The sequence below is a fragment of the Coffea arabica genome, chromosome 10e (genome assembly GCF_036785885.1).
Source record: "Coffea arabica cultivar ET-39 chromosome 10e, Coffea Arabica ET-39 HiFi, whole genome shotgun sequence".
NCBI lineage: Eukaryota > Viridiplantae > Streptophyta > Magnoliopsida > Gentianales > Rubiaceae > Coffea > Coffea arabica.
In genome coordinates, this window is record NC_092328.1 from 41,872,417 (window position 1) to 41,892,591 (window position 20,175).

Below are 20,175 nucleotides of genomic sequence, written 5' to 3' on the forward strand. Positions count from 1 at the left end.
CGAATGCTTTAGATTTTATAAAATCTAATTATAGAGATAATCAGAATTAACAAAAACTATTCTTTGGATTATTATAGATTTTAAATTTTTTTAATCATTAAAAAATCAATAATCAAAATATAAAAATAATTAAGAATATTACAAAAATTGATTATTCAAAATTAAAATTTATTATCACTTAAAATAATCAAACCAAGAACGAAGTCCAAAATGTTCCTTGAAGTAGTACTTCCATAATCAACTTCGTCCAAGAAAAGCTAGGCCAAACAAGCCTTAGCAAAAGGGCCAAAGAGTAGGACCATGTCCCGGAAATCGAGACCGAAGACAGCTGACCACTGTCCCCTCCACCCAACTTTCCTTTGTATCCTTCCTCTTCGTCCTCCTCCTCCTCCTACTCATTACATCCCCTGAGCCAAAAACCCCCAAAATCCTCTGCCCCTCTCCTTTCCCCATAGCCAAACCCACCCCAAGAAAATTGAAGAGAAAAAAGAAAACGAAGGCAAGCACAAATTCTTCCCTTCTCCAAGTCTCCAACCAAATCTACCTGACCTCTACCACGAAGTAACATCCCCTTTCCAGAACCAATACATACCAAAACAACCAAAAACAGCACTCAAATTTAGTACACTTTCCTAAAGCCATTTTGCCCTTTCAAACCAACCAAAAACCCATTTTACCATTCTAACAAAACCAAAGAAAAGAAGCCAAATCAAACTCAAAATTTCCAAAATCCCATCTCTTCTTTCCTTTTCCCCCCTTTTTCGCCCTTCAAATAATTTTTACAGGCTGCGACGTCGTTTCAAGTTTCAGCTCTTCTGTTAATATTACCACTACTCAGTACTCTCCACAAATGCCTACGAAGAAGCCCAAGTACGACGCCGTATCATCTCTGCTCTTCATCTTCCTAGTTTCCTTTCCATTTCTCATCTCCTCCAAGTCTACGATAGAGCCTTGCTCAAACTTCGACTCCTGCTCCGCCGTCGTCGCCTACACGCTCTACACCGACCTCAAGGTCGCCGAGGTCGCGTCCCTCTTCCACGTCGACCCCATTGCCCTCCTCACGGCCAACGCCGTCGACATTTCCTACCCGGACGTCGAAAACTACATCCTCCCGGCGAAGCTCTTCCTCAAGGTCCCCATCACTTGCTCTTGCGTCGACGGCATCAGAAAATCCACCTCCACCATTTACAAGACTCGCCCTTCCGACACCCTTTTCAACATCGCCGATGATATCTATGGTGGGCTGGTATCGGCCGACCAGATCAAGGAGGCTAATGCTAACTCCATCTCTGACCCTTCTGTGTTGAATGTGGGGACTTCGCTTGTGATTCCATTGCCTTGTACTTGTTTCAATGGGACGGATAACAATCTTCCGGCGGTTTATATGTCGTATGTTGTCCGGCCGGTGGATACCCTTGCCGGAATTGCGTCCAAGTACTCTACCACGCTGACTGATCTCATGAATGTGAATGCTTTGGGCAGTCCATCTATTAAGGATGGCGATATTCTTGCAATTCCTCTATCTGGTAAAGATTTGTTTGTTCTGTAATTTTTCATTTTCATTTTTCTATTTCTTATTTTTTTCGTATTTTTTCCTTTTTTGGGTTGACGTGAAATGGGCTAGAGCTATTTTTATCTGGGATTTAATGCTGAGAAGTGAGGACCATGTGGGGAGAACAAGTGAATGTACAATCTTTAAAGCGTTAGGTACAACCTTTAAAATGTTGTACTTTTTGCTTGAGGAATGGCACCTCTAAATGGGGAATTTAGTGTCTTCGTGTTAAACTGGTGTTCAGTTAGCGACTTTCATGTCCTTTATGTCTATTTTTTTTGTCAAATTTTATTTGGGTTTTATGATGTTATTATCTTCTTGATTAGTATTGGAACTACTGGATGACCAATTAAGGATAGATTTTTTTGGGATTTTTTCCTTTTGTTTATGTAATATGAGTGCCCCCCTACCCTAATATTCTTGTAGTTTTGTTATTTATATTTGTTGCAAGTTATATCCCATAGTATGAGCATGGAGCACCCCGGTAAGACCCCTCTTCACCCGAACACCCCCCACCCCCCCCTCCCCCTCCCCGCAAAAAAAAAAAAAATCCTTGTAATCTTTTATAATTATGACAATGGTAAGCTACTGCTTTCAGCTTGTTCATCTAGTTTCCCAAAGTACGCATCGGATAATGCCCTGTCCGTACCTAACGGGAGTTATGCTATTACTGCAAGCCATTGTGTTCAATGCAGTTGTGGACCGGGGACTCGCAAGTGAGTGAATGATTATGGGACATAACTGAATATCTTTTGCCATTTCTGGGAATGTGATTTGATTTGCTTATGCATGAATCAACTTCTTGCTTTGGGTTTTCTGTAGTTTATACTGCACGCCAGCTTCATTAGCAGTTTCTTGTTCAAGCATGCAATGCAAAAACAGCAACCTCATGCTTGGAAATATAACAATGCAACAGACTAGTGCTGGTTGCAATGTGACTACTTGCAGTTATGGAGGATTTGTAAATGGAAGCATTGTGACCATGTATGTCTCTCAATTGGCTCCACGTTTCGGAGCATACCTTCCGCTTCTTTTTTTCTCTGATTCTCCATGCTTTTTTATATCAGATTGTAAAATTGTAGTTATAATTATTTGATTCCCTCTATTATGTTCTGTTGGCAGATTGTCCTCTTCCCTTCAGCCTCGTTGCCCAGGTATAGAATGATATGATACCCTATTGCTTTGCAGTGGTTTGGTTTTTTTGTCCAGTTTTGTATGTCAGTGCACAGAACTTTGCACAAATTCTTTCATTCACTGTGATTTTCATAGCCACGGCTCTCCCTATGGCAAACAGTAATTTCCACCGTATGACAAACAGCATGACTGTTAATAGAATGTTTATCATTTTGTTAGTTGATTGTATGGTGCTTAATTACATTTTTCTGCTTATATTTATGATTCCTTCTGCATACTTCATTTACTTCTTTTGGGTTCCCTAACATGTAGGACCACAGCAATTTCCACCAATCATAGATCCCTCATCATTAGTTGGCCAAGACTCTTCATTTGCACCAGCTCCTTCACCTTCTGAAATAGCAGGTGCTCCAACAGTTCCAAAATCTTCAGTGGTGCCTTCTACTGGCTCTACTATACAATTTCCACCTGCTAATGGCCCAGCTGGAAGTGCTGGAAGTGCTACTTCTGATTCCTCGGTGGTGAATCCTTTAGCAGGTTTTCCTATTACATTTCTCTTAGCGTTGTATCTCAGGAATTCGTTGCCACTTGGGTTGTAATTTTCTTTCCACCCATGAGCTATGAGATAATGAGATCTTATCTTTTCTGTCTAATGCACTGTGAGATCCAATGAACATTTACTCAAACCATTTCTTTGTAGTAAAACAGCAATTTTTGAATGACCAGTGTGCTTCTGGCATTTCTAATTTTTAACCTGCTTTTTATCTATATCTATTTGAGTGTTTTAATGGAATGGCTGTTGCTCTTGCCGTAATATGTTGTTGAAATCTTCGACCAGACAGGCTCTTAGTTTATTCAACTGTAGTATATTGAGACTAAGCTGCGTCTTATTAACTGCTTGTGTTTGTTTTAGAAGCGTTTTCCATTTTTCTGACATGATTTTCATCAGACATTTGCTTTCTTTTTTTGTTTTCTTCTTTTTTTTTGGGTTGTCGTGTGTGTGTGTTTTTTGTTTTTTATTTTTGGGAGCCCTGGGGGGCGGGGGGGGGGGGGGGGGTTTGGGGTGGTGGAGAAGGGCAAGAGAATACACAAGTAAACTACAGGATTTAAATAAGTTATTCTGGGAAACTTTGCACCCCTTACATCACCTAAGCAAAATATCCCAACTAAACCAGGTGCATTGAGAAAGTCCAAGCTTGGCCATGAACGTGCAACGATTGGCCTTTCTAAACACATGCCTGTACACATCCGATATGCCTGAACACATGCTCATATGGCATCATTTCTTCACTATAATCCTCTCCATTTTTGTACCAGAGGTCTCAACGCCAAAGAGTCCAACACTTAAAAATGTGCAGTTTGCTCGATCCTGAGTGTATTACCGAGGAATGAAGAACAGTCCGTTCTGTATTCTTGATTCCAATGGTCCATTGGCGAACATTTCTGTTTATTGCCTGTGGAGCCGAGTCCAAATTACTGAACATCTTGTATTTGATCCTGCATTTGGCTTTCTAATGTTTGGTGAAAAACCAACACTTGTCTTGGTCTTCTGCAAATTTCCTCTTCTGTCCTTTGGTAGAATAGTGCAATTTGTTAGTATAATTTGCCATTCTACCAAAAGACCAATAAAATCTCTTCATCCGCGCCCCCCCCCCCCCTTTTTTTCTTGACCATATTAACTGGAATGGGAAATAGTTTTGATGTTAGGCAGCAACGAAAATTAAGTTGAGCCATCCTTCCTTATTCTTTCCCTGTCCTTGTTTGAAAGGGTGTTGGTTTTTCCGGAAGAGGAACCGGGCGTGCTACACTGTCCAAAAACTAGGGAACGCTGATTACCATTCTTTATAAAGAGCAATTTAGCTGGCTAGTGGATGACACTTGACTGCCTCTAAATTTGATGTCATTCCTTATTGGACAAAGAGTCCAGTGGCCCTCAAACTATTAGCCGGATGAATTTTTGGTCCCCAAACAATTAAAAGTAAATTTTTGGCTCCCGATCTATCTAAAATACAAAATGTTAGACCTTCCGTCAAAATCAGCAGTTAATATCGACGGAATTTACGATCACGTGAGATGCACATCGAAATACGAAGGGTATTTTTGTCCACAATGAGCTGTGTTCCACTCGATAAAATGGAGCGAAAAAATAATTTTGACCAAACGGTTTACTTTCACCACTATCTCTCCCTCTGTCTGCCATTATCGGCTACTGCTGCAACTTCCCGACTACTAGCACCGTGGAAATGATGAATGTAAAAATGGCTGCTTTGAGAGTGAAGCCAAACAAAGCTTGCATGCAAGAGGCACTGCAAAGCATAGCCACCAATCCAAAGCCTTAAAGGGGTGGTGGGTCTTTCGGTGACAGTAGTCAAAAGCACAAAGGCAGCCACCAACACAAACCCCAAGTTCCATATCAAATCAAGAATCACGAAGGGCCTTGAGAATGGACATTCTTGGCCTACTGGGAGTGATGGGCCACGGCCACGGTCATCCTCATGCTCCTCTCTCTCCTTCTCCTCATCATCATCATCGTAATCATTGAAGAAAATCCTATAGTGGTTCAAGGTGGCGGAGGTCAGTCTGGAGAATGTGGTGGCTATATTGGTGGGGGCCCTTGTGTTATTGTTGGAGCTGCTGCTGTGGCCATTCTGAAGAAGAAGCAAGCCTTGCTGCTGGTTCTCCAGGTCCATTTATAGGGATGATAAAATTCCGGTGGCTGCAATCTACTCTTTTGCCCGATGAGAGAGAGCTGGTGCGGTCGGTGGCGGTAGTGAGTTTTGTTTTGTTTTGAGAGATACGGTTACAGTAGCAGTAGAGCAAAGAAATGCTCTGTTAGTCGACTCTGCTGCACTTTGGGAAGTGGGGGCCTACTAAGGATTGAGGAGAGACAATCAATCACCCGTCTCTGCAATTCTCCATTTTGCAGCGACTTTCCTTTCTTGTCTTCTTTCTTCTTCTTCATATGCATCTCTTTGTTCTTCAGCTACATTAATTCTTTTCAGAAGCTCAGGTATGACCTCCGTTGACTGGCTGCACATCTCCTTGTCAATCCACTGCCAAAATCTGCAGCCACCATCCGCGTATACCGCAAATCTCTGCCCAGCAGCCACAATCCGTGCATGACCCTCGACATTTTCTCACACCTATACAATAAAAGGCGGATTGTTGGTTTCTCGCATGCTTCCAGTTCAGCAACTTTTTTGGCTGCAATGGAGTTTTTCTTTGTTCAAGTTCGGGAAGGAGTTCCATTTTACCGAGTGGAACACAGGTCATTGTGGATAAAAATGCCCTTCATATTTCAGCGTGCGTCTCACGTGGTCGTAGATTCCGTCAGTATTAACTGCTAATTTTGACAGAAGGTCTAACATTTTGTACTTTAGATAGATCGAGGGCCAAAAGTTTACTTTTAATTGTTTGGGGGTCAAAAGTTCATCCGACTAATAGTTTGAGAGCCACTGGAACTTTTTACCCTTCCTTATTTTGAATGAATCTTTCACACCCGACGAGTAATTCCATTAAACTATGGATCCCATGTGCGAGAAAGGACGATCTTGTGATAAAGAATTAGCTAAACTAATCTATTATTTACATAGCCTAGTATCCTGCATATATTCCTTTCAACCAAGCATAATAATAATGATGACTAGTTATCAGAATTATGAGTCTCAAAATGATTTATTTCAAAGACATCGCGGTAAAAGGAGACACCAGCTATGTTTTTCTCCGTGTATTCTTACCAGCAGCAATGAAGCATACAAAACTATTTTTCCTAGTTTACATCAATGGATTTGGGGCCCTTTGCACATGCAGAATGAAGTCTGCTTCTGCCTGAGCAAACAAGAAAAATGGGGCTATGTGCATTCTGAGGTTTTTTATTTTTACTTTTTCTAGGACTAAGTTCTTACTTTTAAACATTTTTTTAGGTAAATCTTACTTTGAAGATTCAACAAGTAAAGAAATATTTGTCAAATTGTTCCCTCCGCTAACACTATTCCTCATAAAGGCCAGCTGATCCACGTGTAGAAATACTGCCAAGGCAAACTATAGTGTCTCGAAATCCAGATGTATAATTCTTATAGTAAATATTTCACATCCACACGCACAAAATGGAGCCCGAATAGTCTGACAAACCATGTAGATTTCTCCATGACGGTTCATTGACACAATAAAGAGAGAGCCAAATGACATTGAACATTGCAAACTTACAGAAGCAATCAAATTTACAACATATTTACATTTTCAAAGTCAATTGAAGAGAGCCAATGATCAGTTCCTTGTATTTACAGTTGTTCAAAGCAAATCCAAGGCGGATTCTGTTCCCCTTAAAGTCAAGGAAACAAAACAAACTTCAGAGAGCTTTAAGGACAGCCTTGCTCGTCGTGTGAACCCCCATTGCAGCTAGTTTTAGTACAGCTCGAGTTCTGTACAACCTGTTACAAGAAGTTCTGATGAGCACATCTCCCTCCACAACATAAAAGTTACTTCCAGTTGTTCAAATAGCATATCTAGTATGGGCCACCATATATGCCATATACAAGAATCATAAGACTTCAGCAGATAAAAGTGCCCATGATATACACAATCAACACAGCATTTGTGAGTGGCAGACTTCAATCAATTGATTTACATACACGTAAACATACCAGCCTTTGAGAAGCAAAAAGAAAACAATTTACTTTTTTCTGACTTTCACATGAAATTTACTAGAGGACAAAACTAATCCTTAATACCCTTAATGGCAAACATGCATGAAGCAGATGGAAAGATGGGACTCGCACCCAGCGATAAACTGGCTGAATGAGACATGCAATGCAAGTGGTTAGTGGTCTAAGGAAGATGTTCAGATGGCCAATTGTTTAACTAGATAGACTACGATCTTCTTAAGCTAAAAATTTAGTTTGCCAAGGTACCTGGAGGCTAGGCTAAAGTCCCTGGTCCGACAATTTTTTTTGTTGATTTAATAGAAAATGCGGTAGGAGTCCATGCCATACAGCCCAAACCCCAAACCATATTTGAGTAATTCCCCCCAATAATGCTTAATTAAATTTCAAGGAGAAGAAAAGCTATTTAGCCTAACTTCATGACCGGAACCGTTCATCAATTCTGATCACAACCACTCTCCCCCCCCCCCAAAAAAAAATTGCTGACCTGAAAGTGGACAAAAGAAAACCACAAACAAAAGAAATAAGACAGATTAACATTCTAATTAAGACCTCACCCTACAAGAGCAAGTCCCCAGGTGGAGAGGGCATAAAACATCTTTGCCGCAGTCCATATGTGTAACATCTTATCCACCTTGTTGAAGCCTCCCAAAGCTTTTGTGAGGGCTGCAAGTAGTTAATTGAGAACCACAAAAAGGCAGCTGTTACTGACAAATAAAATAGCAAATGGCCAAGAGGGGAGCAAGACAAAAAAGAAGACCTTGAAGCAAAATGTTGAAAATTACAATAAATGACAAAATCAGGACAGGGATTCAAAATATACATAACGAAAGGACCACAAAAATAAACATCAAAATATCAAGCTACTGCACAAGGAGAATGGACAACAAACTACAGCAGTAAGGTGCATTAGACAAAAAATTACTACCAACCAAATAAAATGCAGATGAAAAAACATAGGCCAACTGATTGAATACTTCTAACCAACTGAAACATCTACAGTCCCACTAACAAGGAGAATGGACAACTAACTACAGCAATAAAGGTGCATTAGACGAAAAAATTACTCACAAGCAAATAAAACACAGATGAAACAACAAAGGTCAACTTATTGAATACTTCTAATCAACCGAAACGTCTACAATCCCACTTGCTTCCTATATTCAAATTAACCTAGCAAATATTACAGTGTGTGAAACCTCCATAAGGCCATGATTCATGGTTAAACTAGATACATGCATCTATCACTTGTCCTTGAAAAGAGCAAACTACACAAGTCTTTCTCAGCACTTGTCAGCAAACTCATTGTTCTTTATTTTCACTTTTCCTGGATCTATTGCCCTCTCCAATTAGAAAACAGTGTTGAATCCCTTTAGAATAACTTCATCCATTCTTCTACCAAAGATAAAAGTTAAAAAAAAATAAGTTCAAGAGCTTTTCATTCTTCAACAGCTACAGCAAAAGCTGTTTTCAGGGCCAATCTATTCTTTTTAAATGCTTTACATACATTCTCAACAGACGGCTAATACACAAAATCAAGACATTTGCCAATGCCCTAAATCCTACTGTTCAACAAACAAATAAAAAGTCACCAGTTAAAGGTTTAGTTAAATAGCTATAAATTCATCACAGACTCCTACATGTTTAATCATGGCAAGAACACATGCATAGTATGACAAGCAGCTGAGCCAAAACAACTAACAAACGTAGCAAAATCGCAAGTAAACATAGAAATTAGGATACAGAAATATACCTTTCTGCAGCTCCTGAGGAGTCAAGTCCTGCAATTCAAAGCAAGACAAAACAAGTAAAATCAACTGTACCATCAAATAACATACCATTCGACAACTAAAATTCTAACAAAAAAAGTTTTAACTAAAAAACCTTAGCTTTTGGATTCGAAAGAATGCATCTAGCCATGAAATTCGCAACTCCATCTACAACATGTTCCTCACTAACAATTACATAATTCTCATTATCAATTCCACTTTCTTCTTCAATATTACTAGGAGTCATCTCGTCGGTGACCCAAACCCACCAACTTGGCTCCTTCTGGTCTATATTTATTAAAATCCCAGCTGCCTCCAAATCCACCTCTAACAAATCAATTCCAAAGTCAATAAAAATTCCAAAAAATACAACAAAATCCTCAATTTAAAAAATACAAAGAAAAACCTGAAGCCTCATCGAAGGGAAATTTACAACCAGTGCCCCCAGATTTTGATTCAAGCTTATTCAAAAAGCTTTCAGAATTCACAGCAGATATAATTCGATCATGAAGCTACCAAAAAAAAAAAAGAACAAAATATAAAAATCAAAAAATTCAAATATTCAAAAATAAAACACAAGATTCAATATACGAAGATAATTATATACAACAGACTTACATCGGAAGGACAATTTTGTAATAAAGTGTCATGGAGTATGAAGAATAAACAGGAGGCGTGTTCCAGATTGCATTGAAGGCGCAGCTGCTCAACTTGATGAAGAAAGGCGTGACTTACAAATCACGCCTTCTACCTGATATAACAGAATTATACTTCTGTTTGGCGCAAGTGGAGCTGATGATTCCAGAACTTCCACGTGGCCTCACCTGATTAGCTAGTTTACAAGTTAGTTAGTCTGGAAATGCCATAAAAGGCTGAAGAATCCGAGAGTTAGCATAGATTTTTGTCATATTATTTCCATTGTTTGTAAAGTGGAATTGGCCCTGCCAACTTCCTCCTCTCTTCTCTCTTAATTCCTTCAATCTTTCCCTTTCAATCCTAAATCCGTTGATTCTGTTCCTGTATTTGACATACCTATTGTTAATGAGAAGTTGAAGCTCCAATAATCATCTCCATTCCCTGTTCCATTCAAATTCGTCAGGAGTTAATTCACTTCTGCTGCAACTAATCTGTCACCATTGCTGCTAATTGGTTCAATACCATAACAGTGGTATCAGAGCAGCTACGGTCCGTCTGGGTTTGGCTGCTTGATTAGAAATCTTTCCTCCTAATTTTTCCTTCACTTCTGATTCACCTTCATCCCTATCCATCTTCATCTCTTTTCTGACCAATCAATATATATATATATATATGAAGACCCTTGAAGAAATCTCTAAAATGCTGAATTACTTCCTGGTAGAGCATAATAAGCCTAAACAAGCAACTAACGTAGTAGAGTACTATGAGGAATTTGAAGAGTGGAGAAACGAGATGTTGGCTTTGAAACCAGAACTCAGTGAGGAATACTTTATTGATGGTTTTAACTTTGGGCTTGATTGGAATATCCAGATGAAGCTAAAGAGATTTAGGAGTCCACCCAAGATCTTGTATGAAGCATATCTCCGAGCAAAAATCGAGGAAGCCGTGATGGAGAAGCATGATTCTGCTCTTGATTCACCAAAAGGAGAGCAGCTTATGAAAGAAAATGAGGGTGTAGAGGCTGAACACAATGATATAATCACTAACTTGAAGGATGAAAGTGTAGTCAGCCACATGTTTGATGGGTTGTGCCAAAGGACTCCAATGGATTTTTTAGAGGAGAACCAACATAAAACATCAGCAAGGGAATATCAAGAAGAAAAAGCTAAAAACCAAGTGTGTGATAGATTGGCTCACAACGATTGTGTTATCTCTCAAGGGCTTAGCTATGAATTGCTTACAGGGGAGCTAGGTTGGCAACAAGGCTCTATAGACAAGGAAATATTTAACTCTGCTTCACCGCTCCACTGTCCCAGAAATTGGTCTTCGGTCAGCCGTGAGGTAAAGCAAAAGTTCATTGAGATTTTATTTAAAAGACCAATCATGATGATCATAGGCTACAGGGCCATTGCCCGGCCTACTTTCTCCCTTGTCATTTGTGACGTGCCTGCCATTTCCTTCTGTAAGCCTCAACTGTATTCTTCTTCCATGAATGGATGTAGATTCATGCGGTTTAGTTGTTCAGTTTCTGGTAGAACCGTTTCATCTACTTCTCTAGACTTATCTTTGTCCAAGGACAATTCTGGTAATGAAGGGCTTCAAAGGCAAAAGGCTTCTTCCTCTTTGTATGCTCATCCTAGTTTGTCACAGATTAGGAGTGAGAAGGCAGCCAATCGAGCCCCTGTTTATGATTTCTTGAGGGGAATTGGTGTTTTCCCTGATGAGCTTGATGGATTGGAGCTCCCTGTCACTGTAGATGTAATGTGCGAACGTGTGGACTTTCTTCACAGATTAGGCCTCACTGTTGAGGATATAAACAATTACCCACTGGTTCTTGGCTACAGTGTCAAGAAAAACATGGTTCCCGTCCTTGATTACCTCGGCAAGTTGGGTGTTAAAAAATCTACGTTTACAGAATTCTTGCGTAGATACCCACAAGTCCTCCATTCTAGTGTTGTTGTCGATCTTGCACCGGTAGTTAAGTATCTTCAAGGAATGGATATCAAGCCAAATGATATTCCTCGGGTTCTGGAGAAGTATCCTGAAGTATTGGGGTTTAAGCTGGAAGGCACCATGAGTACTTTAGTGGCTTACTTGGTTGGAATAGGGGTCGCAAGGAGAGAAATTGGTGGGCTACTAACTAGATACCCCCAAATATTAGGAGTGAGAGTTGGCCGTACAGTCAAACCATTTGTGGATTATCTAGAAAGCTTGGGAATACCACAATTAGCCATAGCTAGACTAATAGAGAAAAGACCTTTTATTCTTGGATTTGGACTTGAAGACAGGATCAAGCCAAATGTTGAGTCCCTTTTAGAGTTCAATGTTAGGAAATCGTTGCTTGCATCTGTCATTGCACAGTATCCTGAAATTATAGGAGTAGATGTTCAAACAAGACTTTGCACTCGAAGGGACTTTCTTAATTCAATCATCCAATTGGATCCTGTTGGTTTTGGGAGAGTTGTAGAGAAGATGCCACAGATTGTCAGCCTCAATAATACTGCCATATTGAAGCATTTGGATTTCCTCAAGGAATGCGGATTTTCCTTGGAACAAGTGAGAAAGATGGTGATGGCCTGTCCCCAACTGCTTGCTCTAAATCTTGATGTCATGAAAGTAAGCTTTGATTACTTCCAGGGAAAAATGGCAAGACCGTTGGATGACTTGGTTTCTTTCCCAGCCTTTTTCACTTATGGTCTTGAGTCAACTATTAAACCAAGACATGCAATGATTGGAAAGAAGGGTTTGAAATGTTCTCTTGCTTGGTTCCTTAATTGTTCTGATGAGAAATTTGAGGAGCGGATGACATATGACACTATTGACATGGAAGAGATGGAAGTTGAGTCATCATTTGACATGAACTCTTTACTTGGTACTAGAACAGTGGTACCAATTTCTGCAATTTCTGCAAATAGGTACTTTGGTCTGCAATTTCTGGCTGGCTTGGCCTGTAATGGCTACATAGGAATTCTCCTATCTGTTTCAAATCCAGGAGTAACAGCAGGACTTCAAACCTTGCTTGGGTGTGTTGATGCTAACATGCAAGACCTTTTAAAGGCAGTAGAGAAATTCCTTGGTTTGCATTATCCGGATCAAGTTGCTCTTAAAAGATTATATATGGTTGGTGGTGCTACTTCTAGAATTTCAGCTCTTGTTGCTCAGCTAAAACAGAAGAATCAGCAAGCTTTGCCATTTTCTTATACTACTTGCTTGCTGCGAATTGCCAAATATCAATCCGAAGACTTTGTTTGGAAGCTTGGAACTTTGTTCGACATCCTTGAGGACAAGGATTGTTTAAGGGGGAGGCTCTGTCATGGAGTATGAAGAATAAACAGGAGGCGTGTTCCAGATTGCATTGAAGGCGCAGCTGCTCAACTTGATGAAGAAAGGCGTGACTTACAAATCACGCCTTCTACCTGATATAACAGAATTATACTTCTGTTTGGCGCAAGTGGAGCTGATGATTCCAGAACTTCCACGTGGCCTCACCTGATTAGCTAGTTTACAAGTTAGTTAGTCTGGAAATGCCATAAAAGGCTGAAGAATCCGAGAGTTAGCATAGATTTTTGTCATATTATTTCCATTGTTTGTAAAGTGGAATTGGCCCTGCCAACTTCCTCCTCTCTTCTCTCTTAATTCCTTCAATCTTTCCCTTTCAATCCTAAATCCGTTGATTCTGTTCCTGTATTTGACATACCTATTGTTAATGAGAAGTTGAAGCTCCAATAATCATCTCCATTCCCTGTTCCATTCAAATTCGTCAGGAGTTAATTCACTTCTGCTGCAACTAATCTGTCACCATTGCTGCTAATTGGTTCAATACCATAACATAAAGAAGGGGATTGGGAGATATTCTCCAGAAGTTTGAGATTCCGTTCGAGTAAGGATCTAAGCCGCCGATTTTCCGATTGCAAAGATTCCAATTCCTCTGCTTCTTCCTTGAATTTTTCTTCGCTCAATTGAGGGCTCGACGGCGTCGTTTCGTCGTGGTGGCTAGGGTGGTTGTGGTGGTGATGACAACATTCCATGGCGGTAAACGCCACGTCCGCCACTTCCAACACCGTCTTCGCTACCTCCAACGACGGGTGACCAACCATATTTTGTCGTTTTGGCGTTGTTTTTTTTTTTTTAACAGAATATAAGCTTTTGGCTATGGAGTTTAGGAACCCTTTGATCTAATAGCGTGGAGAGTTAATCAATCATTGAGGATTGTAAGCTTGTTAAAGGCGAGGTATTATTTGCACTTCCATTCCCTGAGCTTTAGTAATATTACGTTTGTCCCTCGAAATTAAGATGTACACATTTGCAATCCATAAGGTTTTGGAATTTATCGTCTGATCCTTAGTCCTAACAATTAAATATCATTTTAGTCCTCTAAAAGTAGACCAAAGTGTCAATAGAGTCCTTGAAAATAAAAATATCTCAATTGAGGCCTCTAAAGTAGAAATTTTGTTCCAATTAAGTTAACCCAACTAACCCCGTTTATGCATGTGTTTTAATAATCTTATGGGGACTTTTCCCAGACTATCCAAATTAGCATAGCCAATTTTTCAGACATTTTGAGGAAAAGTGAAGAGGTTGGAATCGAGATCTAATTTTAGGATTCATGCTCAGGACAATTTTCTCAAGAAAAAGTAAAATCTTGTTATTAACAAATAAAATTTTAATTAGCATAGCATCTAATTTCTTTATTAGTAAACTCATAACATACTCTTACGAATTTAATAATGTTACTTTTCCTTCAATTTAACTATTACTCAAAATAGTTCATGTTCCTATTGTTTGGGACAAAGGGGGAGCAAAAGACCAGCCTAGTGAAATGTTACTAAAAAGGGTGAATTCCTTCGGTCAAGATTCAGGTTGGCCATATAGGTAAGTTCTCGTAACCAACTACTCTTAGAATAGTTAGCCACCAAAAGAATTTTAAAACTCTACTTGGGTGTAGGTCAAGGGATCAATTCTCTTGGCTTGCATTCTAAAAAATTCAGATTTTTTTGGAAAAGTTTGCCAGCAGGTGCGTAGGCACCAGTCTAAATCCGAAGTGGTTTAGTTTCCTCCGAATTCCCCTTAGACCTCTTTAGATCCCTCTCCCCCTAGTATAGAGTAGGAGTAGGTTTAGAAAAGATTTTATCGTCTTCTAAAAAATATATATATATATATATATATATGTATATATAGGTATGGTCTTGTGGCTTTTTTTTCCTTTCAATGACTAATTGAATGTGCAAGTTTAATGGATTTAAACCTACTTTGTCCAATTCAAATCTGAATTGGAAAGGATGAATGTGGCAGTAGAGCTGCTTTTGGATGATGGTATTGCTGCAACAGGTAATGGCATATTATGTGTGTGATTAGGAACATCAATGGGGCCAGGCCCAGCCCACTTGGCCAACAAAAAAGTTTGTTAAGTGTGAGGACCCAAAATTTATTTTCTACTTCGTCTTATTTTTGAAAAAAAAGAGTTAATTTATATTTTCTTTTATTTTGCTTTACTTGTCTATTTACTAGCCTTAATTTGATGGTGATTTTAAAGGTTAAGTCAAGATTTTTCTCTTTTTCCTTTTATAATTTTGATGCATGTTAAGTTTCGTAGGGTATTATGGTAATTTAACCGATTAGTGAGATGTGCGCGTTATATTTGGTGGATAAGAAGGAGTGTTGTGCAAGAGAGATTATGTGATTATAAGTGTTAAGAATTAATTGGAAAAGTATAATATATGATTAGAAACACAAGAGAGACAAAGAGATAGGAATGGAACCTTACCTTGCCATTTGTCACTCATCCCTCAAAGTTTGACCAAGACCAAGTTTTCTTCTTTTCCAACTTGAACTCTTATCATTTCACTATTTCTTCTTCTTGTTCCTTGACCTTGGACGAATTTGGGGAGGAGAAAAGAGGGAGAAAACCACAAAAAAATTCAGCCTTGATTTCTTGAGAAAATCGACGTGAAACCCTAATCCACTCCGATCAATCTTGAGGGAAGCTTAGAGGTGAGCCTTGGTGGAGTTTTTTAGGAGGAAGAATAGCTCTTGTCTTGCCATTTCTCTTAGAGTTTGAGGTATCACTAACACGTATCTCTTTTCCTTCTTATCTTGAAATTTAAGCAACATATGACTTGATTGTGATGGATTTCATGGGAGATTCATGGTTTTGCTTAGTAGGTTGCAATTTTCAACTTTGGAATGTATTGGTCAGCCTTGATATGAATGTTTTAGTTTTGATATGAGGTTGGATATGAAATTTTTAGCTTTGATATGAGGTTTTCTAGCTTCTATATATGATTTTTCAGCTTTAGTGGTAAATTTCCAGCTGTAATAGGAGATTTATAGTATTGGTATGCAATTTTCAGCTTTGAGAGGCAAAATTCCAACCTTTATATAGTTACTTGAAACTTTATATATATGTGGAGTTGTGATGGATTTGCTTGCCAAGAATATATGTAATATGTCTCATGACATATTAGTTAATATTAGTTATATGATATAGTGCATTTGCCAGGAATTAAGTAAGAAAGTTGAAATTTTTGATGGAGATTTTGCTGGAAAATTTCTGTTATGGCTGGCCGAGAGGGAGAGAAGGAATTTTAGCTTTCTTTTTAGAAATTTTGTGGTGATTTTGACATAATCTTGTTCAAGACATTTGATTTTGAGCTAAAACAAAGAGGTTTAAGAGGGAAAAAACCTAGTTTTCCAAACTATTTGCTTGCTGGAAATTTTCGCAGGAGGCTCTGAGCAATTTTGGAAAATTTGCTATAACTTCGTATAGAAAAGTTAGAATTACGTTCCGTTTGTTGCGTTTGAAACTAGACTCATAGAGCTTTCAATGGTATAAAATTCAGGGTTTAGTTCAATTTTTATAAATACCGACAAATCTGCAAAGTTTCTTGAAAATCATGACTATTCTGTTTCTTTACTTGTGATAGCAGTGAGTTTTGAACTAAAATTTGACTAATCTATGAACTGAATTTCATGAAGATGTCTTCTAAAACCTCTTAGTGATTCGAGTCTATTTTCTAACGGTGTAAGTTTTGTGCTTTTTCGACCTACGAAACTCAAGTTATACCTTTCAAAGAATATCACAAAAACTGGGAATTTTATCAAATGGATTGAGTGGGACTTGGAAAACTTTAGAAAGCTTTTCTGGGTTTTAAACCTAACTTTCTTTGGTTAAATCCTGCATATTTTGAATTGAAATACTTAATGTATGTTAACCTTAGCATACATGAATGTTTCTCTTGATTTGAACTTGATAAGAACTTGATTTAAACAAGAAACCGTGGCTTTTTTGATCTTCTAATATTAGGGTTAAACCTGTAGCTTCTGTAATTGCTAAGTGAAGCTTCGAATTTCGTATTTTCTCATCATCTTGGCTTTGAGTAGCTAGATTCTTGATGGATTACATGATCATAGGATTTGAGCCTGTCCAAGAGGACGAACCAGGGTTGAAGTGAAACGATTGCGATTAAGTGGTGAGTGTTCCTTGCATGTTGTGCTTTCAATGACTATATGGAATGTTGTGAATGTTTGCTTGAATGTTAAACGCTTTTCAATGATTGTTAAATGGATTTTTAATGGGCGAGTGTGTACTTTATTACACTCAACCTAAGTGAATGTGAATTTTCAATGATCAAATGATTGAATGTTTCTTGTGCATGAATGTAAGTCTTTGGCTGAACTGGGCCCTTGCCCTTCATTGCCAGTTGACTCGAGCCAGAAGCGGACTCGGTCGGACGGCTGGTGACCTTGGGACAGTGTTAGGTATACTCGAGTACGACCATGAAGTACTAGCCAGTGAATGAAATGTAATGACTGAATGAAATGATCACTGAAAGAGTTTTCACTTTCAAATGTTTTCAAATGTCGGAGGTATAAGGAGAAATGGACGGCGACTGAATGACTGAATGACTGAATGAATGAATGGCTCCAAGTGAGCATGTATCCTTTCAATGATTGAATTTTTGAATGACTGCTTATTACTATGCAAAATGTGTGAAGTATTAAATATAATATTTCCGTGCTTTACCTACATGACTGCTTGTTTGGGAACCTCACTGGGCTTTTAGCTCATTTTGTTTGTTTGTTTTCCTTACAGGAGTGGAGATCCGGAGCGAATAAGCTTGAACTAGCGTGTATAGCCCTCTTGTACTTGTACTTTTGGTAAATAGAATGTATTTTGGATATTTGATGTTGTATTTTACATTTTACTTTTGGTTTGTAATTAAACTTGAATTATTAGTTGAATTGTAGAACTCCAGTATTCATATGAAGGTTTGAACGGTGATATTGAGAATTGATTGTAGTGAATGTAGTGAGTCCTGACAAGAGTTTGACAGGCGGTCCGCCAAACTCTTGGGTTCGCCTTAGAGGGAGGTGGGATCGTCACATTAAGCTTACTCTTTGATTGGGTCAAATAGAAGTTGAGTGTAGATATTAGTTTCTTTTAGGTCTTTTTCAATTCTTTACCTCTAATTACATTACCAGTCAAGTGTGTTGTTAAGGTGACTAAAGTTGATGTCGGGTTTAATTTTCCCTTTCTTTTTTTCTACTTCTTAAATTCCACTATTCTTCTACTAATGAAAAATTAAAATAAAAAAAAGTGTGTTGTTGAGATTAATCACATTCTTGTTAAACTACATAACTATTACATCATTTACTTTCCTTTTCTTCTTCCCACACTTTAAACTCCTTTCTGTTATACTTTTTCATTAACTTTATATGTCTAATTCCTAGGGGTGGGCAAAATTATCCACTAATATGAAAACCCGCCATATTCGATTCAATCCGATCTGAAAATTAGGATATCCAATATGTATTAGTCAATTAGGTCAAAAGAGGGTCGAGTACCCGCTAAGATGTGGGGCGGGTTTGGGTCACATAATTAAAAATGCGGATACTTGACTCGTCCCCAGATATATATTTTTTTATTTTTATACGTATACTGTAAAATAATATTTTTAGAGCTAAATAAGTAATTTCATTAAATAAATTGCATTACAAATACGAAACTATAGTTTATTTACAAAATTCATTTGTAGAAATCATGATCTTATGTTTTGTAGAAAAGAATTTAATTAATGCGGAACATATATTTAAAAAAATATGCTACTTATTTCAAACTTTTATTGATTTTGAATTCTGTAATTTTTTTCTTTTCTTGTATTCTCTTCGCATGCTTGTTTCTTCGTCAGAGACCTTTTTTGAGAAAAAATCTTTATTAAATCCTAGATGAATGTGTAAAATATAAAATTAAATTAGTATAAATTATTTTTAAAAAAAATTTAAATGATAAGTGGAGTGGAGTGGATACCCGTTGACCCGACCCTATTTCAGCGGGTACCCTATAATCGGGTACTCACTGATATGTAGGGCAGGTGAGGGTCAGAAAATGATTGACCCGCAAGATGGAGGTTGAGTCAGCCAAATGATGGACGGGGGGCGGGTACCTAACCCACGCCCACTCCTGCTTGTGCTATAGTTTTGGCAATTTAGAATACCAACTTTTCATTTGGTCCTTACAATACTTCTTCCATTTTTTCACTAGTTTTGTAACTAGACTCAACATAATATCATTTTAACCATAAACTGCTTTCGATTTGGTGCCATACTATCTTACTTTAGCACGCAATCATATGTCACACTTGAATGGTTTATTTTCACTTTAACACAATTGTGTTAAATATCCATTTTTTTAACAAATTAAAGGATGTCGAGACGACCTGATGTTTATATAATCTTTTTTTTCTTTTCTTTTTCTTCAAAATTATTGTCATGTAGTTATTAACTCCACAAACAATAAATGGTGAAATTTGGACTCTCATATCACAAATAAATTTTTTTGTAACATGTATAAAATTACTTGTACTATATAAAATAATATAAATATTTAAAGCAATTTAGTTTATAGAATTAGATCTATGTAAACATAATTTCCTAACAAAAGGAGTCCATCGATAGTTGAGCGGTTTAATGGATCTGTGGCAATAATAGTAACAACAAGAGTTCTTTTTTCTTGGAAATTATTCTTTTTTAGAGAATTTGTAGAAGAAACAAGGAAATTATTTTATGATACCTTTTTTAAAGTGGAATATTTTGGATATCAACTTCAAAACCATTTGTCTGATACACACAAAGAATGATAACCTTTTTAACGGCAGGTTGTACTTGTACTCCCCTCTCCTCAAATTTAGTAATATTATATTTGTGCCTCTAGTCTAAAGAATAGTAACCTTTTTAATTATGAGGTTGTATTTGTACTCTCCTCTCCTCAAATTTAGCAATATTATATTTGTGCCTCTAGTTTGAGATATATATAGTTTACAATCTTTAATGTTTGAGAATTTACAATTTGATCCTTGCATGTGACATTTATATCTAACCCTTTCAAGTTAGACCTAATAATTATATATTCTTTTGTAACAAGCAA

The 20,175-nt window shown here is 37.9% G+C and overlaps 3 protein-coding genes across 3 annotated transcripts; 2 read left to right on the forward strand and 1 right to left on the reverse strand.

The window, feature by feature from the left end:
• Positions 1–294: 294 nt before the first annotated feature.
• LOC113711943 (lysM domain-containing GPI-anchored protein 1-like) lies at positions 295–3,439 on the forward strand. The gene is made up of 5 exons (XM_027235187.2): positions 295–1,526; positions 2,151–2,268; positions 2,375–2,536; positions 2,675–2,706; positions 2,999–3,439. Exons 1-5 carry the CDS (start codon positions 851–853, stop codon positions 3,283–3,285), a joined length of 1,275 nt encoding a protein of 424 aa, XP_027090988.1. The 5' UTR covers positions 295–850; the 3' UTR covers positions 3,286–3,439.
• A 3,365-nt stretch (positions 3,440–6,804) lies between these two features.
• LOC113711944 (uncharacterized) lies at positions 6,805–13,864 on the reverse strand. Its single transcript, XM_072067482.1, has 7 exons — positions 13,576–13,864; positions 9,735–9,748; positions 9,523–9,628; positions 9,232–9,443; positions 9,101–9,128; positions 7,905–8,013; positions 6,805–7,116 (listed from the first exon to the last, which is right to left on the reverse strand). The coding sequence occupies exons 1-7, from the start codon at positions 13,847–13,849 to the stop codon at positions 7,035–7,037; spliced, it is 825 nt and encodes a 274-aa protein (XP_071923583.1). The 5' UTR covers positions 13,850–13,864; the 3' UTR covers positions 6,805–7,034.
• On the forward strand, positions 10,437–13,502 carry LOC113712084 (uncharacterized). Its single transcript, XM_027235373.2, has one exon. The coding sequence runs from the start codon at positions 10,452–10,454 to the stop codon at positions 13,074–13,076; it is 2,625 nt and encodes an 874-aa protein (XP_027091174.2). The 5' UTR covers positions 10,437–10,451; the 3' UTR covers positions 13,077–13,502.
• Positions 13,865–20,175: the final 6,311 nt, after the last annotated feature.

What these genes read in the sequence shown, in the direction of transcription:
- LOC113711943 (XM_027235187.2), top strand. Translation starts at nt 851, where the DNA reads ATGCCTACGAAGAAGCCCAAGTACGACGCCGTATCATCTCTGCTCTTC. An exon ending in AATGGAAGCATTGTGACCAT is followed by an intron (nt 2,537 to 2,674) that starts GTATGTCTCTCA and finishes TTCTGTTGGCAG; the next exon opens with ATTGTCCTCTTCCCTTCAGC. An exon ending in CCTTCAGCCTCGTTGCCCAG is followed by an intron (nt 2,707 to 2,998) that starts GTATAGAATGAT and finishes CCTAACATGTAG; the next exon opens with GACCACAGCAATTTCCACCA.
- LOC113712084 (XM_027235373.2), top strand. Translation starts at nt 10,452, where the DNA reads ATGCTGAATTACTTCCTGGTAGAGCATAATAAGCCTAAACAAGCAACT.
- LOC113711944 (XM_072067482.1), bottom strand. Translation starts at nt 13,849, where the DNA reads ATGGTTGGTCACCCGTCGTTGGAGGTAGCGAAGACGGTGTTGGAAGTG. An exon ending in TCCTCAGGAGCTGCAGAAAG is followed by an intron (nt 8,014 to 9,100) that starts GTATATTTCTGT and finishes AACTACTTGCAG; the next exon opens with CCCTCACAAAAGCTTTGGGA. An exon ending in TGGGGACTTGCTCTTGTAGG is followed by an intron (nt 7,117 to 7,904) that starts GTGAGGTCTTAA and finishes TTCTTGTAACAG; the next exon opens with GTTGTACAGAACTCGAGCTG.